This window comes from Lacerta agilis, chromosome 2 (genome assembly GCF_009819535.1).
Source record: "Lacerta agilis isolate rLacAgi1 chromosome 2, rLacAgi1.pri, whole genome shotgun sequence".
NCBI lineage: Eukaryota > Metazoa > Chordata > Lepidosauria > Squamata > Lacertidae > Lacerta > Lacerta agilis.
Window position 1 is genome coordinate 14485374 of NC_046313.1, and position 21295 is coordinate 14506668.

Sequence of the window (21295 nt, forward strand, 5' to 3'; positions counted from 1 at the left end):
TTACGTAGGTTTAAGGTGCCCTTTAGCTCCTAGCTTTCATGTCTCAGGTTTAAGTCTGCCATCCAAAGTACAGATAATAAGACTCATTCTCCTTTTCACACTCAGACCTTGCTGAGTTAATCTGCAACTAGAGGTCTTCCCCCTACAGCTCGCCTTACAGGAGCAGTAGTTTCGATTGCAACATCTTGGCCCAGAGCATTTTTAGTAATAGCTTCTGCAGAATGCAATCTTACCACTATGAAATTACAGGATTGCAAAGGACCCCCAAACCCATTTAATTGAACACCAAATCATTAAATATTTTGCTTTGCTGTAAGAGAAGTTGCAGAAAGCAATTACCGGTAATAACAATAAACATGGAACTACATATAGACAAAATTCTCATTTGTAGATTCTCCATTGGGGGATAAGGAATAAAAAATATTACACTAGAATTTCAAATACAACTGTATTCAACTGAAAATTATGTTTTATTTTTTAAATGATACAGAAAAGCATGGCAATGGTAGGCATCTATCATGTACATTTCTTATAGAATATGGAAATATACATTTGGGATAGGGTCATATGAATTTTGTAAATTAAGCCTCTGAAGAATTAAAACATTTCTTTCACATATTAAATTACAATTTTCTGCATGTTTTTGAGACCATGCTCTTTTTTCATATTGCAGCCTAGCAGTACAATAGTCACAATATAACTTACAGCCTCCAAAACATATAAATGTAACTGCACAATGCCTTTTGGAATGACATTTTTAATGAATGATTTTTCCATTCATTTTGGACAAGGTTAAACAACTGAGTACAAAGTATTCATTATTATAAAAACAAATGACTCCATATACTTGTTTTCAAGAGGAATGAATACATTTTAAAAGGAAAAGTATAAAATTCCAAAACAACAGGACTTTTCATAGAACAAGATGGAAGGTTACCAATCCAATGGTCAAAAACATGAGAATGTGTCGAATGCTCATAGTAGAAGTTCTGCTGAATATTGCGACTGCTTTATCTATCCATGGTCGATAATTTTTTGCACGTATATAGATTCCAGGAAGTTTGGGTCGGCCACAGCCAACACCAAAACTGGTGATTCCTATCAGATAAAACTTGGTGTAATCTGGAAAGTAACACACCAGAGGTCCTCCACTGTCCCCCTGGAACATGAAAAACAATAAGTTTTAATTTGCATCTCATGAACAGGCAAAACAAAATACTGTACAGTTTTCTAGGAAATATGGATCAATTGGGAAAGCCTGAATCAGTAATCATGCTCTGCCATGTTTCTTTGCCATGTTGCTGTCTGATACAGGTATGCACACAAATGTTTAAAGCAAACAATTTTTATTTATACACATCAGAAACACACACATGCATGCACCCTTCAGCTTTCAGGGCTCGGACATAGGACAGATATTAACAACCGACAAGCTCTTTTCATCCATCTGTTCAGTTAAATCTTCCTTTTCTTCATACTCCATTTTCTCCTGCAATTTCAAAAGTACTCTTCCATCTACTGATGCTTTATCAAAATTACCACTAGTTATATAGCACCCTGTAGAAAACAAAGAAGCTCTTTAGTAACAAGGGAAACCAACATTCTAATAAAACACAAACAAGCACATCATTCAGATACAAAACTCTCACCTGCAGAATCTCCTCCAGCTCTTCAGTTAAAGCTTCCTTTTCTTCATGCTCTATTTTCTTCTGCGATTTCAAAAGTTACACTGCCATTCACAGCCTCAGGTAGTGAAATGGATGTGGCCTCATCCATTGGGATTTGAGCATTAATATTATATACTTATATATCTACAATCCCACTCTAGACCAGAATTGCTGGAATTTGCCAGGAACATGGTTTCAGCGTTTGGATCCTGTCCTGCTGTAAACATTGTTGCAGGTAAGCATGTTGATGTGAAGTCGTCCTCATCCTTCAGGAAATGGGTACACACACACACACACACACCCCCCACAATAGCCTTCTGGGTCAGAATCACAGCATTTACAAGGATTGCAGCTTCAAGTTCAAGGTATGGTCCCACTGCAAACATTGTTACAGGTAAGCTCTGGGTTGAAACAGGTATTCCCCCACCCAACATCCCTGACTCTCCCTTTTCAGGTTCAACAGTGATGGCTGCCAGGGAGTATGATAAACTCAAAGTATCTGCCTTCTTGACCTACTGTACTCTCCTGGTGCTCTTCTTCAAAGTGCCTAGTAGGTAGGTTAAGTCCACAGGAGCAACAGCCGGCTTTGATGCTGCCATGTTCATCCTCAGAACATGTCTGGGTATGCAACTAAGCCCTCCTGCCTCAAGCCCAAGTTCCTCCACCCTCCTGATTGGTTGAGGATTTCAAAACCTCATACTATTGGTCTGCAGTAGCATGCTATCATCGGAGAGGGGTCACATGACACCCTCCCCCCCCAAAAGGCATGTCACGGCAGTAACTTTTTCTTTTTAATAGGTTTTATTAATGTTTGACATGTTCCCCTCTCTATTTTCATCTTCCGTGGGCACACGAAACAAATTGTAATTATCTTGATTTTCTACTGAACCCCCCAGAAAGAAGGGCTTTTTCGTTGGCCAGGTTCAACGCAAATCCATCGAACCTCCTATGGGGAAGGTTTTCAGGCAGGGTGGAGGGCGAGAGGATTTGTCCATGCGATGACCATCAGGTGGAAAGCCTTGTTTATATGGTTTTTCACTGCAAACTTTACGTCGATCTCCGCCGGCAATTCCTGGACCAGCTCTGTATCCCTAGAAGGAGACCAGAGCGGGAAGTCTTGCATTTCCTACTAAAGGGAACTGACCAGGAGCTTACCAAATTGGTAGCTCAATACCTACATTTGCTCTTTTCTCGTCGTAATATTCTGCAGTCGTCTGAGTTATCAGGAGTCCCAGAGATGTGATCGTGGACAGTGGAGTGTTGTCTCTTTTCTTTTCTAATATAATTTGCCCCACTGTGAAAGTATTATTTCGCTACTGTTTTGTATGTATGTATGTTTGTTTGTTTGATGCCAATAAAAGGTTGATGATGATGCTTTATTAATGTTTGAAAATATATATACAAAGTATAATCGATACTTGAAAATAAAATAGCAATAACATTTTCCACTGATAATTTGGTTAAGTTGCATTTTCCATTCTCTTGGAAAGTGCCGTTGCCTCTTCCCAAGTGGGAAATCTTGGTCATCTAGAAAGGTATTTCAATTGTCTCAGGGGCCCCTTGTAACAGGAGATCATGTTGTGCCTGGTGACAACTCGTTACCTGTGTCCTTTGTCATGTTGCAGTCCTTCCATCCATCTTGGACCTTAAGATGGTCATCCCTTGGTTCTAAAGCACCATCCATCAGATTATCTTTTTCATTTAACTGGATTTCTCTGAGACCCCAAAACTGCCCAGCTTTTTTTAGTTCTTCCCATGGAAGTAAACCTCGTTAAACTTAGATTGCCCTTTTTGACCCTCTCCAAGTTTGCTATTTTCTTTGGGTTAGTCAGGGCCTCTGAAAGGAAGATTATCTTAGTGTTCTCCCTTAAGGAAGCTTTTAAAAACGTATTTTGAACCGCTTTAGGCAAGGAACCCAGGGTTGGTATATGGGCCTAGCAGCTCAAGAGCAAACTACAAAGGCTGGCTTATCTTGGACCATTATATCACTGCTTGAACCTTCCCCCCCCCAGATGTTTCTTGACACATAGGTAGAATGGCCAACAAAATACAGTGGTACTTTGGTTCTCAAACTTAAACCGTTCAGGAAGCGTTCCAAAACCAAGGCACACTTTCCCATAGAAAATAATGCAAAATGGATTAATCCATTCCAGACTTTTAAAAACAACCCCTAAAACAGCAATTTAACATGAATTTTACCATCTAACGAGACCATTGATCCATAAAATGAAAGCAATAATGTACTGTACTATACAATAAACAAGACAATATTGTAGATGATAAATATTAAAATTATTATTTTTTCTTACCTGCACTGATGTTAGTCATTGTTTGGAGTGGGAGGCGGCTTTTATCCATTTCCGCAGTCACACAATCAATCAGTGGCTGAACTAGGTTCCACACAGTCACAAAAAAAAATCAACCGAAAAAGCCTCAAAAACAAAAACGCAAAATAAATAGCAAAAACAAAAGCACCAAACTTAATCCGTTCCAGACGTCCATTTGACGTCCGAAATGTTCGAAAACCAAGGCACAGCTTCTGATTGGTACAGGTGAAACAATAGCCGGCAACCACATTGGACGTTCGGCTTCCAAGAACCGGAACACTTACTTCTGTGTTTTCAGTGTTTGAGAATCAAAGCATGTGAGTACCAAGGCGTTTGAGAACCAAGGTACCATTGTATGTGCGCCTAACACCTATCACAGACACGACCTCACACCTTCAGATCATAGTAAAATTCAGGGAACCAATCCTTTCCTCAGGACAGGTAACTATTAGTGTTTAATAATGTCAGGGTAGGCTGGTGTATCTGCATGAGAAAAGGGTAGATTAGTGAGGAACCTCCCAGTGAGGTCCTTGTGCTGACCTATTGATATTCCCTCAGTGTTAGACCAATACTCTTAGGGTTGCTGGCCTCAATTCCACCTCTTTCTCCATTCCTCATAGTGGGGAAAGAGTTAGCTATTCGAGATAGAACTAGGATCTTTCCTATCATGTATGTATTTCCTACAATGAATACAGCTTTCGTGTTTTTCCAAAAACCCTGAGTCTTAATGTGATCATATCCAGGATACTCACCTCTAGCAGGGATTCAGTATTCAGTTCAGCTTCGGTCAGCTTTTTAACTCAAAACACCAACATTTTATTCGTTCCTTTGATTTCTGCCTTCTTCATTTCCTAAACCTTGCTGTCTTTCTGCCCTCCCCATTTTCACAAACATCAGTCATTGGCATCTGAGCATTCCCACTGTGCATATATGCTGCCACTTGCAGTCTTGCTACTTAAGTGTAGGCTTTTGGTCTAGGCAACGTGTGTTTGAATAGTAACTTACCCATTTTATTCTGTACCATTGCAACTGACACTTCTAGCTACAAAGCCACTTTCTCTGCCATTTTGTTAAAATAAATACTATTTATCTCACAATCTACGAGTCTTTTGCTAACTCTCCCAAGTAAGAAAAATAGCTTGGCGGCATGCAATGATTTCCAGATTAAAGATTCCCAAAACCACATTTCTGTGAGTGCAAGCATAACATGCTAGTTTGCGTACACATGCAAATAGGGAGATGGGAAGCCTGGTAAAAAATGACACGCTAATATATTTTTGGCAGTATGTTTTTAAATATAATTATTTCCTTTTTACCTGGCAGCTATCCACATGTCCAGTTTCAGAACCAGCACAAAGCATATTCCATGATACTACGCCTGCATACCAGTCATATCTATTGCAGATATATAGTGGAATAACGTCAACTTGAGCTTCTTGTAATATAAATTTTCCTCTACCTGTAATGAACACAAAACACTGTTAGAAGTATGCTTGTGTTTCTTTAGCGCTGTGTAATATAAAACTGCTAGCTATGGCAGCTCTTGGGACAGGACAATGATAAAACTCATGAACTGTGCTACACATCCCCTGTGAAGTCTATTTCCAGTATTCCACAGAAGATTGAAGTCTATTTCCAGTATTCCACAAGAAGCTACAGTTAGAACTGGATATGGAATAACTGATTGGTTCAAAATTGGGAAAGGAGTACGACAAGGCTGTATATTGTCTCCCTGCTTATTTAACTTATATGCAGAATTCATCATGCGAAAGGCTGGAGTGGATGAATCCCAAACCGGAATTAAGATTGCCGGAAGAAATATCAACAACCTCAGATATGCTGATGACACAACCTTGATGGCAGAAAGTGAGGAGGAATTAAAGAACCTTTTAATGAGGGTGAAAGAGAGTGCAGAATATGGTCTGAAGCTTTTGCATTATGGTGCTGGAGGAGACTCTTGAGAGTCCCATGGACTGCAAGAAGATTGCCTATCCATTCTGAAGGAAATCAGCCATGAGTGCTCACTGGATGGACAGATCCTGAAGCCGAGGCTCCAATACTTTGGCCACCTCAAGAGAAGAGAAGACTCCTTGGAAAAGCCCCTGATGATGGGGACAACAGAGGACAAGATGGTTGGACAGTATTCTCGAAGCTACCAACATGAGTCTGACCAAACTGCGGGAGGCAGTGGAAGACAGGAGTGCTTGGCGTGCTTTGGTCCATGGGGTCACGAAAAGTCGGACACGACTAAACGACTAAACAACAAATATAAAACTGCTAGCTATGGCAGCTCTTGGGACAGGACAATGATAAAACTCATGAACTGTGCCACACATCCCCTGTGAAGTCTATTTTCAGTATTCAACGGAAGATTAATAATTTTTTAAAGCATTTTTAGAGTACATTTAAAAGCACACAGTGTGAATGCAACGAACACACACACACACAGAGAGAGAGAGAGAGAGAGAGAGAGAGAGAGAGAGAGCTTGAGCTTTGACAGGTACCAGGAATCCTCCATACATTCTACAGCAAACTTAGTTTTCTTTCTGTGCATTGTGCAACATAATTCTGAATGTCCTCACTGGAGTGAATCCAATGCTACTCTGAGAAGGGTTAGCATTGAATACAACTCACTGCAAATATGCTTCCTGAGATCACCAATCTCAATTAGATCACTGAACTGATTTTTAACACAGATTAAAGAACACGTAAGATATTTACCCTTCTCCTCTGTGTTTCCCCATCCACTTATGAAACATGGGTTTTCATCTGCCACTAGTTGAGTAGTGCTGTTAGGTAAGCAGATAGGCTGAATATAATTGCTGTAGCTGATAGGCCTTTTTAGTTTAAACAAGGCAACATCATTTTCATACGTGCTTCTCTTGAAACCAGAATGCATCACGATAGCTCTGACATGGCGCTTTACAGTAGAAGATTCATAGTTATAAAGATGGTGCAAGCCAAATACAACCCTCCAAAATGCTGGATCCCTAAGAGAGAATAAAATCAGGTCATGTCCACATACAGGCATTTTCTTACAAACGGGTGGTTCAGAAATGATTTTTCTGCACATGTGATTGGTTCATAAGACACTTACATACCTTTTTCAGTCACCATATTTGTTGCTGTTCCACTGCTTACTGTCCACATCAGTAGGCAGATCCTGATGAAAAATATTCTGTATTTTATATTGTCCCTCACCCCAACCACTCTTTCTCTGTCCTCCACTACATTTTTGCTCCATTGCCTTGTAAAAAAATGTTCAGAAGTGTTTCCACACTGCAAAATGCTAAAGCAAACGCTACCACCTTTACAACAACAGGCTTGTGCTTTGTGTGTGAGCAACATCTATTTCCATTTGTTTGTTTGTTTTATACCTTAATAATGGAGATCCTGTACAAAAATATTTATCTGCATCTCCATCATGAATGTGGACATGTCTTCTCAATATAATTACCACCTCTTAATGAGACTTCTTTATCACAGTGCAACTGCATCTACTGCTCTTCGATGCTGATTATTTTATTTGCAGGTGTAATTATAAATACTTCTGGCTAAATCATAGTTTCATTGAGCTAACATAAAGGTAAAGGTAAATGACCCCTGGACAGTTAAGGGCCATCAAAGGCGACTATGGGGTTGCAGCGCTCATCTCGCTTCAGGTCGAGGGAGCCGGCCTTTGTCTGCAGACAGCTTTCCAGTTCATGTGGCCAGCATGACTAAACCGCTTTTGGCATAACAGAACACCGTGATGGAAGCCAGAGCACATGGAAACGCCATTTACCTTCCCGCCACAGTGGTACCTATTTATTTACTTGCACTGGCATGCTTTTGAACTGCTAGGTTGGCAGAAGCTGGGGCAGGAGTTTACCCCGTTGCACGGCTTCGAACTACCAACCTTCAAACTATCCCCGTTTGGAGTTGAAAAGTCAAATACACCTTTGGTTAACAGTCAAATGCACTAACCAATTGTACCAGAGACACCTGCAAGAAACTGAATTGAAAAGTATGATTTTCTGCAGTAAACAGAGCCACACCACATTTAAACAACATTCATTGCACCCTTACAGCACACGACTCCCCCCCCCCATAATCCTGGGGACTGTAGTTTGTTTAGGGTACAGGGGCAGTGAGGAAGCAAACTATAGTTCCCATGATTTTGGGGAGAAGTACTGTAACGTGCTTTAAAAATATGCTGTACATAAGAGATAAGGAAGTAACTACTGAAGTTATTCTTTTGCAGTATAAGATGTCTCCAATCGGATCCATGAATGAATCATTCAGGAAGCAGGTTTCATTGCATCTGCTTTGCTGGTGGCCCAGTTCCATCAGGCACCTCCAGCCTCTGAACTATGCTGGCGGGTCAATACAGAAACTGTCTAGAAATCGGTGCTTGAGTTTTGTTTTCCTCTTCCCTCTTCCTCCCTTTTCCCTTATGTGTTGTATTTTTGTTTGTTTGTTTGTAAGCCTACAAGTAGGGAGTGTCTTGATTTGATTTCATGTAAGCCGCTCTGGGAGGCTTCTTGGCTGAAGAGCAGAGTACAAATACTCTAAATAAATAAATGCTTGGCATTTTTCTGCAAACAGATGTGAACTCATTTTGTACACAGAAAGCAGAGTCCTTGCCCCACCCCTCCCATTTCAGATCTGAAAAACCACAACATTCTAGTAGATTTCTGTCCACCACCTTGCCCAAGAAGGGGGTATTTATGACTGGGTGGTAGTTATTTTAACTGCAGGGTCCAGATGGGCTTTTTTTTTTGTAATGAATTCCGCTGTAGAGATCTGGTTATCCATGCCTTGTATTGATCTTTGCAAAGTGTTTGGATGTCTGTGCTGGAATTCACTGCCTGGTGGTTGGAGGGATGTGAGCCTTTGTGTGTGTGTAGAAACCTGTGAACTCCGGAAAAGTATGAATTGCATCCATTGTTCAATCCACTTTTTGCATCTGGTTGCCCATGGGCTGTGAAAGGTTCCCCACCCTTGCTATCAAGCATAGCAGGGAATGGTTTCAGGTGGGGATGGGGGGTGAAAGGAAAAAGGGCCCCCAATTTCTGAACTATCCCCCTGCTTCTGATCTCTGGATTGATGTTACAGGCCTATTGCCTCAAGTGGGTTGCTCCTTTATTGATACAGTATACTGAAACGTTTTGTTCCAGGTCTTTAGCTGTAGATATGGATTTCAAAAACAAGCTAATGTCGTTTTAATGAATATACTTTTCTCACACCTATAATTGGCAAAAAAAGAAGAAAAAGATTGAGAACAGAAATATACCTACGTCCATTTTTTAATGCAGTGTGCTGCTGTCAGCACTGAGTAGTTATTAATCACGGATCCACCACATATATGGTGATATCCTGTACCAAAGCGGTAAACTTGAAGACTAACTTGCCATGGCCATGCCCCTGGCTCAGCGTCACGTCCACCCACAATCCGATTCCATTCTGTCATCTCACCCATCAGAGGCCTTGTCCCGCAATCTAGAAATCAAAACACAGTTATGTTAGTGGTGAAATACGTCCCTCAAAATACAGCAGGCGTTCAGCAACAAATACATTTAAAGCAGATCCTTAGAACCGTTGTTTTGAATGGATCGGTATGGCACAACAATTCTGTTACCGGATGACTTTCTGTTGGGCATTGTGGAGGGAAGTATTTATTTACTTATTGGACAACAAAACCCAACTCCCACTTCTGCTGGCCACTTAAACTTATGCTTCTGCCACCATTCAGTCTCACTCATTTTCTCCAAAACTTTAGCTTAACAAAACTAACCAGGTTTCATTAGCTGATCATATAGTGCAGGGGACTTTTTTAAATATATAGGTAATTTGGCCCAGAGTTATACAGTCGTACCTTGGAACTCGAACGGAATCAGTTCCAGAAGTCCATTTGACTTCCAAAACGTTCGGAAACCAAAGCACAGCTTCTGATTGGCTGCAGGAAGCTCCTGCAGCCAATCAGAAGCTGTGGAAGTCCCATCAGACGTTCAGGTTCCAAAGAACATTCGCAAACTGGAACACTCACTTCTGGGTTTGCAGCGTTCGGGAGCCAAAACGTCCGAGTACCAAGGCATTTGGGATCCAAGGTAGGACTGTATAGGGTTTTGTATGTAAGCAAGCAGAAACTTAAAACTAGCTTGGTGGCTATTAGGCAGTCACTGCAACATCACTCAATGCTGGCATGGTATGTGCCCACTCGCCACCCAAACTGTGGTCTGCTCTGCACTAGCTGCAAACCCCACATAGAGCACATTACAGTAGTCCAGATGGGAAACTTCCAATGCATGTGTCATAGCGGCCAATAAATACACCAGCCATTTGGGCCCCCATGAATAAGGATGATTCCAACAATACCACTAAACTGTGTGCCTGTTCTTTCAGAGGGACTACAAACCCATCTAGAATGGGAAGAGTCCCCAATTCATAGCACCCGGTATCTCAGGATTCAGTTGATTGTCCTTCGTTCATGGGATCATACATTCCACCTCTGCATCCAGGCAGGCACTGATTCAGATTATGCATGGCCTCTCCTCAGATTTACTGGAAAAGTAGAGGTGAATGTCATCAGCACACTGACAACACTCTGCCCCAAAACTCCCGATGACTGCTTCCAATGGCTTCGTATAAATGTATAGCACTGGCGGCAGAACTTGTGGCACCCGGCAGCTAAATTGCCAAGATGGAGATATGTTGGCCCCTTATGCTATTCTCTGGAATTGGCCATGCAGGTAGGAGTGGAACCAAACCACAGAAAAACAATGCTTCCAAGTCCCAACCCAAAGAGACAGTTCAAGAGGATACTATGGCCAACGGTATCAAAAGCACTACTTACAGGCATCTGATTGGCCACAGAGAGAACAGGTTGCTGGGCTTAGATAGGCCACTGGCCTGATCCAGGAGGCTTTGCTTGTGGTTTTAAGTTTACACAATCAACTGAAAGCTCCTTGCTTCACTTAGGTGCTATTTTCTCCCCACCAACACTTTAACTCTACTTCGCTGAGAACTGATCGCAGAAAATCCAAGCCATCAGTCATGACACAACAGCATGCCTACCCCACCCCCCAACCCAACAAACGATTAAAGTCTGCTTTAGAAAAGTTTGAGTATTAAAAAAAATAACAAGCCTATATTCCACATGAAATGAACGTCAGTTAGAACATTAATTATTGTATTCACTGCCAGTTATTGTTTGGTCATGGTTGCTCCACCACAACTTCCTTAAAATCCTGTTTCTCTCTTGTGCCAATGCATATAAAGCCGGAGGTATGAACTTGGCAAAATGCGCCCATTACCATGCATAGGTTCTGGACTACACAGCATCACTTAAGCTGAGACATCATTTGTGAGAACCAGCACCTTCACACACCCAGATTTCTGCTATAACGGAGGCTCTTCTACATAAATTGCAGCGGCCATGTGAGCAGCACCCATTTGGAGGCGGCAAGAGGCCCCCGGAAAAGCTTTCGCATGTAACTGCTCTGCTCCCGATTCGCTTCCCATCTGAACTGCATAAATGTGGGAATGAGAGTGGGAAGCAGAAACCCGCATGTAGGAAACCTGCAGAGCTTGGCTTCTGCATTCGCACCCCCCCCCCAAATCTCCTGGCAAGCGGCTCTGGGGGTGGCATTTGGGTCCCCATGGAAAGACCCATCATGGCAATACAAATCAGGAGGGATGCTTCCCCCCCCCTCCAAAAAAAATCTTTTATTTCCAGCACTGGGCAGCTCAAGATGGAGGGGTATTTTATAAAAATATATATATTTAAAAACATAAAATAACACATCATGTGATCCAATCTCATTAAAAGGAATACATTATATCTACAATAATTTGAAAGGTTAAAATGTGTATACTTCAACTATTCCAAACTATGCTACCCATCCCAAACACAGGGGTGTGTTTGCATGTAAACTTTATTGTGTGAGGAACTCCAGAGTGGCTAGTTAGGACTGCAAGTTGGGTTTTTGTTTTTCTATTATAAAAAGACCAAAACTATTGTGTGAGGAATGCCAGAGTGGCTAGTTAGGTCTGCAAGTTGGTTTTTTTTGTTATTGTATTATTAAAAAGGTCAAAACTAGGATATTTATGGTAACTTGTTTCCCAGTACATTAACAGAGTGTTTAAATCTTGCACAACACCTTGTGAAATCTGTGTCAGCTAGAGATAATAGATTTCACAGCAGAGCAGAAAGGACAGCAACAAAGAAGTTGGCTGGGTGGTAGAAGGTCGCCTGAAACAAGAGGCAGCAACCTTCAAGACTGACTAGTTTTGGGGGGCATAAACCTTCAAGGGTCAGTGTATAGTGCTATAAGTATTTAAAGGTCTCAAATATAGAATAAATATTCATAAATGCACACATATCTAAAAGTAGCCTACAAACAGTGGTCGTTTCCAGGACCCAAATGCCAGGAGACGGGGAGGGATGGGAAGGGGGTCCGCGCTCCTCCCAGCCCAAGCCGAGCCTCCATGAGCCTCGACCTGCAGGAAATAAACCGCCCGCTTGATTTGAGATCCAATGATTGTTTTCCGAGGAAATCAGCGGAGGATCCCTCCGAGGTGCCTTCGCATCCTTCCCTCCCTAGCGGCGACTCCGATGGCGAAGCTGCGCCGCGGCTCCGCTCACGTCCCACCGGAGGTTTTGAAGCGGCTTCCCTCCCCGCTCCCCGCCTTCCTCGGGGAAAGCGCGCTCCACGCGCAGCTCCGCGCCTGCTTTTTGGCGGCGCGCTGGGCGATCCTAGACGCTTCCGACGGTCAGCGCACCGCTCGGGGGGGACGAGGAAAGCCCGGCTCACCCTCCGAGGGAAGCAGAGACGTTAGGTTCAGGGTCACGGCTTGACCCAGCACCAGCGCCAGCAGCGGCGCAGCGGCTGCCCTGCGACGGCTTCGCCGCATCGTCCGTCGAGGAAACTTTCTTCTCCAGTCGAAGTGACGTTAGCGCGGGGGAGGGGGAAGTGGGGGGAGATGCGCGCAGCGGGAACTTCCGCGCCTTCTTTACGCCCGTCGGTTAGATCGCTTGTTCCTCGGGGCGGGAGTCTCCTGTCGGGGATCGATAAGAGAATCCCGAGAGCCGGCAACGAGGGAGGATGGGGACGACCTCTCCCCAAGCCCTACAAAAGCGAAGCTTCCTATTATTTAACCCGACGTAAGGAAAGCAAAAAACCGCCTGGTGAAATGTGAAGGCGATGGCAGCTGATGTGGACTTCACCCATTACAATAAACCGTATTTTACGAAAGTAATCGGGGCTTAGAGAGGCAAAGCGGGGGGACATGGGTGCTTTTAGCAGTTAAAGGGATTTTGATAAACGAGGATATGGTTTTATTATTTATACCCCGCCCATCTGGCTGGGTTTCCCCAGCCACTCTGGGCAGCTTACTGCACATAAAAAATTGTAAAGGTAAGGTAAAGGCAGTGGCGGAGCTTCATACTCATGGAGGGGGCGCAATAGGCGGGGGCGTGCCTGGCGCACATCCCGGGGGCACCGTGCGTCGCCTGCAGGGACATGGCACCCAGCGCGCGCGGGGGGGGGGGGGGGACACAGCCATGATGGCACCCCACCGGGGTCACGCTGCGGGGGCGGGGGTGCGCTCCTTCAGCATTCCTCTTCCTCTGCCAGTGGGTAAAGGACCCCTGGACGGTTAAGTCCAGTCAAAGGCGATTATGGGGTGCAGTGCTCACCTGGCTTTCAGGCAGAGGGAGCCGGTGTTTGTTCACAGACAGCTTTCTGGGTCATGTGGCCAACATGACTAAACTGCTTCTGGCGCAATGCGACAGTGATGCAAACTAGAGCGCATGGAAACCTGTTTATCTTCCTGCTGCAGCGGTACCTATTTATCTACTTGCACTGGCATGCTATCTACATCTACTTCTGCTTCATTGACTACGCAAAAGCATTTGACTGTGTCGACCACAGCAAACTATGGCAAGTTCTTAAAGAAATGGGAGTGCCTGATCACCTCATCCATCTCCTGAGAAATCTGTATGTGGGACAAGAAGCTACAGTTAGAACTGGATGTGGAATAACTGATTGGTTCAAAATTGGGAAAGGAGTACGACAAGGCTGTATATTGTCCCCCTGCTTATTTAACTTATATGCAGAATTCATCATGCGAAAGGCTGGGCTGGATGAATCCCAAACCGGAATTAAGATTGCCGGAAAAAATATCAACAACCTCAGATATGCTGATGATACAACCTTGATGGCAGAAAGTGAGGAGGAATTGAAGAACCTTTTAATGAGGGTGAAAGAGGAAAGCGCAAAATATGGTCTGAAGCTCAACATCAAAAAAACTAAGATCATGGCCACTGGTCCCATCACCTCCTGGCAAATAGAAGGGGAAGAAATGGAGGCAGTGAGAGATTTCACTTTCTTGGGTTCCATGATCACTGCAGATGGTGACAGCAGTCACGAAATTAGAAGACGCCTGCTTCTTGGGAGAAAAGCAATGACAAACCTAGACAGCATCTTAAAAAGCAAAGACATCACCTTGCCGACAAAGGTCCGTATAGTTAAAGCTATGGTTTTTCCAGTAGTAATGTACGGAAGTGAGAGCTGGACCATCAAGAAGGCTGATCGCCGAAGAATTGATGCTTTTGAATTATGGTGCTGGAGGAGACTCTTGAGAGTCCCATGGACTGCAAGAAGATCAAACCTATCCATTCTCAAGGAAATCGGCCCTGAGTGCTCACTAGAAGGACAGATCCTGAAGTTGAGGCTCCAGTACTTTGGCCACCTCATGAGAAGAGAAGACTCCTTAGAAAAGACCCTGATGTTGGGAAAGATTGAGGGCACAAGGAGAAGGGGACGACAGAGGATGAGATGGTTGGACAGTATTCTCGAAGCTACTAACATGAGTTTGGCCAAACTGCGGGAGGCAGTGAAGGATAGGCGTGCCTGGCGTGCTCTGGTCCATGGGGTCACGAAGAGTCGGACACGACTGAACGACTGAACAACAACAACAACTGGCATGCTTTCAAACTTCTAGGTTGGCAGAGCAACGAGAGCTCATCCCATCACAGGGATTCGAATCACCGACCTTCCAATCCGCAAGCCCAAGAGCACAGTGATTTAGAGCACAGCGCCATCCATGACCCCAATATAAAAATGGTAAAACATTAGGCATATTAAAAAATTGCCTTCTGATGTCTTTTAAAAGTCAGGTAGTTGTTTATTTCCTCAACATCTGACTGGAGGGCGTTCCACAGGGTGGGTGCCACTACCAAGAAGGCCCTCTGCTTGCCTGGTTCCCTGTAACCTCGCTTCTTGTAGTGAGGGAACCGCCAGAAGACCCTCAGAGTTGGACCTCAGTGTCATGGCTGGACAATGCTTGTGTAAGAGTAACACAAGTGCCCTCCTACTATTGCCTCTTATAGATGACCATTATGGGGGGAGGAGCGTATCTAAAGGATTTAGTTATGAATCAACTCAGGTGTTTGGGGTGTGTGTGTGTAAAACTCATGGAAGGTTGACTTTGCATCTGGCCAACTGAAACACAGTACAGTACAGTGGTACCTCGGGTTACAGACGCTTCAGGTTACAGACTCTGCTAACCCAGAAATAGTACTTTGGGTTAAGAACTTTACCTCAGGATGAGAACAGAAATCACGCAGCGGTGCGGGAGGCCCCATTAGCTAAAGTGGTACCTGAGGTTAAGAACAGTTTCAGGTTAAGAACGGACCTCCAGAACGAATTAAGTTCTTAACTGGAGGTTGTACCACTGTATTGTAATTCTACAACACTCTTTGTGTAACTTTTCCCATGGATGGCGGTGTATATTGTCCCCCCCCCCCCAATATTATCACAATAACTCTATGAGACAGTTTAGGATGAGAGTTCGTGACAGGCCCAAGGTTACCCCATGAGCTTCATAGCAAAATTTGGATTTGAACCCTGGTTTCTTAACTACTAGAGCACACTAGGAAGAAGGACTTATGGTAGAACGAGAATGTTTCAAGATTTATATGCCACTTTTCCACAGCTGATAAAGCACTTGTGAACAGTTCACATCAGTATTAAACAATAAATTACAACAGGGTGTGATAAAACACTGAAACAATAATGCATCACTCAACAAACCGGTCTACCTTGTACTGATAAAGCTTGGTCCTAAACACAGGCAACTTAGTATTAGCTACCAATGATCTTACTACCGTAGCTTTTAAAATTGTAAATAATAATAATAATAATAATAATAATTTTATTTATACCCCACCCATAAAAATGTAAAATGTACATATATGTACATTCCGCATGTGCTGTGCCTAGAAAGCACAAGTCCTGGCAGTTTCCAGCTTGACCCACGCTTTCTAAGCATGGGCCCTGGAGTTTTCCCCTTTCCAAGGGAAAACCTGCTCTTTAGTGATATATCAGAATAAATGGCAATCTGGGGGAAACCCAGATTCCTGTTCACTCCGACTGAGCACTAAAGAGCAGGGTTTTTTTCCCAGGAGGGTGATGGAAGCAGCTTAACATGGGGAGGTGTGGATAAACCAGTCTGTATATACATATGTTTTTATTGGGAAATCACTTTGGGAAGCGATTCATAAAGGAAATTAAATGAACAGTGCTTCTGGGTTTACATCTTTGCGGATTAAACTTATTTTTGAATTTGTCAATTCAAAGTAGATTATAAAGCATAGTGACTGTTAAATATTGCATTTTGGTAAAGATTTGCAGGAGGAAATAATTGAGTTTAAAAGTGCAATGGAAGCAGAGTTTGCCTGTTCACAGAACAAGATGCATGGTTACCCACACCACAGCTGAAAAAATCAGAACACATGGAATGCTCACAATGGAGGTTTTGCCACGTAGGCGTGAATCTATCCAACTTCTGTATTTAGCTGTATGTATATAGATTCCTGGTAATTTTGGTCGACCACAGCCAATACCATAGCTCGTGATTCCTACCAGGTAAAACTTGCCATCATCTGGCAAATAACACATCAGAGGACCACCACTGTCTCCCTGGAAAGTGAAAAATAAATAAGACAATCTAAGTGTTGTTGACAGTATTCGGAAGGTTTCACATGCAGAGGGATTGAGATACAATCGTTTTCAGTTTTGCCTTTCGGAAATCATCAACAGAAAATACTCACTGCTGGGAAACAAGGATGAGTCTGGAAACAATGAATTGGGTAATCTTCCTTTGTGGCTCAACAGCACTACCAACAGGTAGGCCACTTTAAAAATGTGATCATTTGGGGCGGGTGGGGAGAGGAATTCTAGACATAGGCTCAATATACCTACCCTGAAAATCAAGCTAGTCATACAATAATAGTACTGTACATGATATTCCATTTAATGTTAGCTACCATAACAAGAGCCATGTATTTCTAAAATAAACTCAAAAGTCCCCACTTTCATTCCTCAGCTACTAGTATATTTCAGTGAACCAAAAAAAGGACCAAAAAAGAAAATAGTGGTAACAGGTTCTGTATCTTAACTGGAATTATGTCGTATGCAATCTCAAATCAATATTAGGCACATGAAATTATGGTATTACTTGAATTTTACTGTGATGTGTCAATGAAACCATTTCAGCAAATGAAGAAACAGCAACTTATTTCTATTAATTTTCCAGCTGCTTTGGTAGTACTGTGACTAGTGTTATCCTCATCCATTTATGATATTTGAGCTACCAACAATACAACATGTTTCTTCAATTTGTTTTGAAACAGAATTATCTTCATTTTACCAGACAGGTGTCAACATGTCCACTTTCAGAGCCAGCACAAAGCTGATTCCTTGATAGTCGTCCATTATACCAATCGTAACTATTACAGACTTTGAGTGGAAAAACTTTTATTTCAGCTTCTTGTAATATATAACTTGGTGTACCTATAATGAATACATAAAATACAGCTGGTAGTATGCCTCTGTTTAACATTCTGTAATATATTGAACAATATGAAAAAATGCTGGCTACTGGGACATCTTTTGGTCCAAAGTAACTTTCTTAAGCCTCATGCACCGCAGCCACATCCCCCTTAAAGTGCAAAGAACCTACGGTATGCCAATTGCTAAAACGAAGCTCAAAAGTCATTCCACCATCTTGGAGATGTGATGAATTTTGGTACACTGACCCAAGGTGAATACAGAGCTGCAGATACAGATATTTTTCTTTATGATTTTCAATTATATACATTTCAATAATTTTACAATCATTTTAACATTTCAAAACTTGACTTCCTTCCCCGCTCTTTCTGCGGTTCCTTAAATTTGTATTTTATATTTTCTGCATATTCCAAATTAACTTAATCATTTATTCATCTACTTTCAATGTACACTCTTAGCTGTAGATGCAACCCCATTTATCTTTGAGTGTGCTGCATTCTCCTTTAAATTTTCTACTGGCGCAACCTTTAAATGAGGAATCTCCATGGCTGGGCTTAACGATGGTGCAATGGGTTTAGGCATCAACATGGTTAGGGTTAGAAGTCATGGCAGCAGTGTACTAAGTTGTAATCAAATTAATTACAATAGGACCACAACTTATATGGGGATTATGTGGGATGTCACACAACCTTCCCAGAGCCCAGAATGCAAGGCAGAGGGCTTAAAAACTATTTCTGTCGCGGGAAAACCCTTTCCGGAAAGAGCTTTTAAGTCCTCCACCTTTCTTACCAGGCTGCGAGTCACACAGGTTCTGGAGGTTCTCACAAGTCTCCAGGACACTGATAAGCAAGGCTGCCCCACCCCCCTTTCTAGTCGTCCCCCCCAGTCACAGTGTGTAAAGCTGTGATCAAGTACAGTAGTACCTTGGTTCTCAAACACTTTGATTCTCAAACTCTGAAAACCTGTAAGTAAGTGTTGCGGTTTTCAAACTATTTTTGGAAGCCAAACGTCCAATGTGGCTGCCAGCTATTGTTTCCGGGACGCCTGCACCAATCAGAAACTGCGCCTTGGTTTTCGAACATTTTGGAAGTCAAAGGACTTCTGGAACGGATTAAGCTTGGTGCTTTTGTTTTTGCTATTTATTTTGTGTTTTTGTTTTTGAGGCTTTTTTGGTTACCGGTAATTTGTTTTTGTGACCATGTGGAACCCAGTTCAGCTACCGGTACTGATTGTTTGTGTGACTGCGGAAATGGATAAAAGCGCCCCATCCAAACAATGATTATCATCATGCAGGGAAGAAAAAATAAATAAATTTTCATTTTTATCATCTACAATTCTTATTTATTTTATAGTACAGTACATTGATTATTGCTTTTTATGGCTCAATGGTCTTGTTAGATAGTAAATTTCATGTTAAATTGCTGTTTTAGGGGTTGTTTTTAAAAGTCTGGAAAGGATGAATGATTTGCACTACTTTCTGTGGGAAATCGTGCCTTGGTTTTGGAACAGACTCCCAGAATGGATTAAGTTTGAGAACCAAGGTACCACTGTATGTGAAATGTGCATATGTTGTGGTCCTAAGTTTATTCTGCTCATGGTCAGTTTATTTGTTTTGGCCATGAACACCTATTGAGTGTATACTTGTTAGGAAACCTGGGTTTCCTTCCGAGTAACGTGAAATACTCCCAATGTATTCACAGCAAGGATGTATTCTAAGATCACTAAACTAATTCTCACTCTCAATAATAGATTAGTTGATATATATATATATATATATATGTGTGTGTGTGTGTGTGTGTGTGTGTGTTATATTCTGATTTTGTTCTGTGAACTGCCCTGAGACCTTCAGGTATAAGACAGTATATAAAGTCAATAAATAAAAAATAAACGAAAAGGAAATATTTACCATTCTCTTTTGTCAATCCCCATCCACTTATATAACATGGGTTCCTGTCACTCAAGAGAAGAGGAGTGCTAGGTAAACAGATGGGCTGAATATAGTCATTGTATGTGATAACCTGGCTTAATTTCAACAAGGCAATATCGTTTACATTACTTCTTGTATCATAACGACAGTGGGGCCTGATTTCCATCACCTGGCTGTTTACAGAATGACTCTTGTCTCCATAAAGTCGTCGCAAGCCAAACACAGCCATCCAAAGCTTTGGTGTTGTCCTAGGACAAAATGAAAGCCCTCGCAGAGTCAATCATTAAGACAGGATTGTAACTTCAGAGCAATGAATTTTGTGTCTTGCTTCACAATCTGTTCAAAAACAAACATGAAGCTAGACTCATCAAACACCAAAAGAACCGAAGAGATTGCTGCAGATAATAAAAGCAACATATCCAGCAAACTGTTTACATTCCAAACAGATATAAAGATAGGTAACACTAGTCAGAACAAGCTCAAAACATGCTCAACAAGAGTTTCAATTTAGTTCCCAGAGTCATCCATGACTGGACCTAACAGTCAGTGGTCCCTTTACCTTTACCTTTTTAACTTGGAATCTGGCAAAACTAGGTTTTATTTCACCCAGGTCAAAGACAAGAGTTTGGCACACACACACCATGGTGGGAGTTTCAATGGCACCCCTCTCGGGGCTAGCCCCTCCATAGCTATTACACTGCTTGGAATGCCACAATGACAATTGTGTCTGTAAATAGAGCAATGTTATTTCCTTTCCTATCTGTGCCTTTTTTGCAGGGAGTTGATTTTATGGTGCTCATTATCCCAGGGGGAAATTACATTCAGAAATTTGCCAGAGTGGACTGGGGGACATTCAGTGAATAGGATGGATCCTCCCTCTGGACCGGATAGGCAAAGCATTTCAAGTCTTTTGCCTCTTCCAGGGTTAGGAGCCATTCTCCCCTCCAGTTCTGCCCTGCCTCTGGTCAGGTTGGCAGATTCCCTTTTTCTATGGGTAAAGGGGTGTGTGTGTTCCTTATTCTACCGGTATATAACACTGTCTTTGTGGTTTCTCTTTTGCTTAGTTTTTGCCTCTTCCGTGTGTTTGAGAGGGTTTTCTCCAACAGATATCCATAATATAGCTATAACACTACAAATCACCTGGCCTTGAAAAAGGCTGAAATAAGATAAAGAGTCACATGTATGGATACACATACAAAAAATATTCAGTAAGTACATATACTTCTATTTGATACATATACTTTTCTCACAACAGACACAGAAAAAAGTTAAATATATAAAGATCTGTATACCTGTTTTCAACGCAGTGTGCTGCTGTTAGCACGGAGTCATAATCAATTAAAGATCCAGCACATACATGAAGGTATATTCCATTAGTTTGGCGAACTTGAAGACTAACTTGCCAAGGCCATTTTCCAAGTTTAGCATCACGTCCACCTACAATCCGTTCTTCCACTGTGGTTTCATCTACAAGTGGCCTGGTTCCACATTCTAAATATCAAAATTTATATTGGTTGAGATGCAATCCAGCAATTGGGT

The 21295-nt window shown here is 42.3% G+C and overlaps 1 protein-coding gene across 1 annotated transcript; it reads right to left on the reverse strand.

The window, feature by feature from the left end:
* Positions 1-484: 484 nt before the first annotated feature.
* Positions 485-21128, reverse strand: LOC117038852 (transmembrane protease serine 12-like). Its single transcript, XM_033135807.1, has 10 exons — positions 21049-21128; positions 19736-20004; positions 17690-17832; positions 16722-16959; positions 12993-13104; positions 12790-12908; positions 9274-9475; positions 6716-6984; positions 5311-5453; positions 485-1159 (listed from the first exon to the last, which is right to left on the reverse strand). The coding sequence occupies exons 2-10, from the start codon at positions 19983-19985 to the stop codon at positions 914-916; spliced, it is 1722 nt and encodes a 573-aa protein (XP_032991698.1). The 5' UTR covers positions 19986-20004; positions 21049-21128; the 3' UTR covers positions 485-913.
* Positions 21129-21295: the final 167 nt, after the last annotated feature.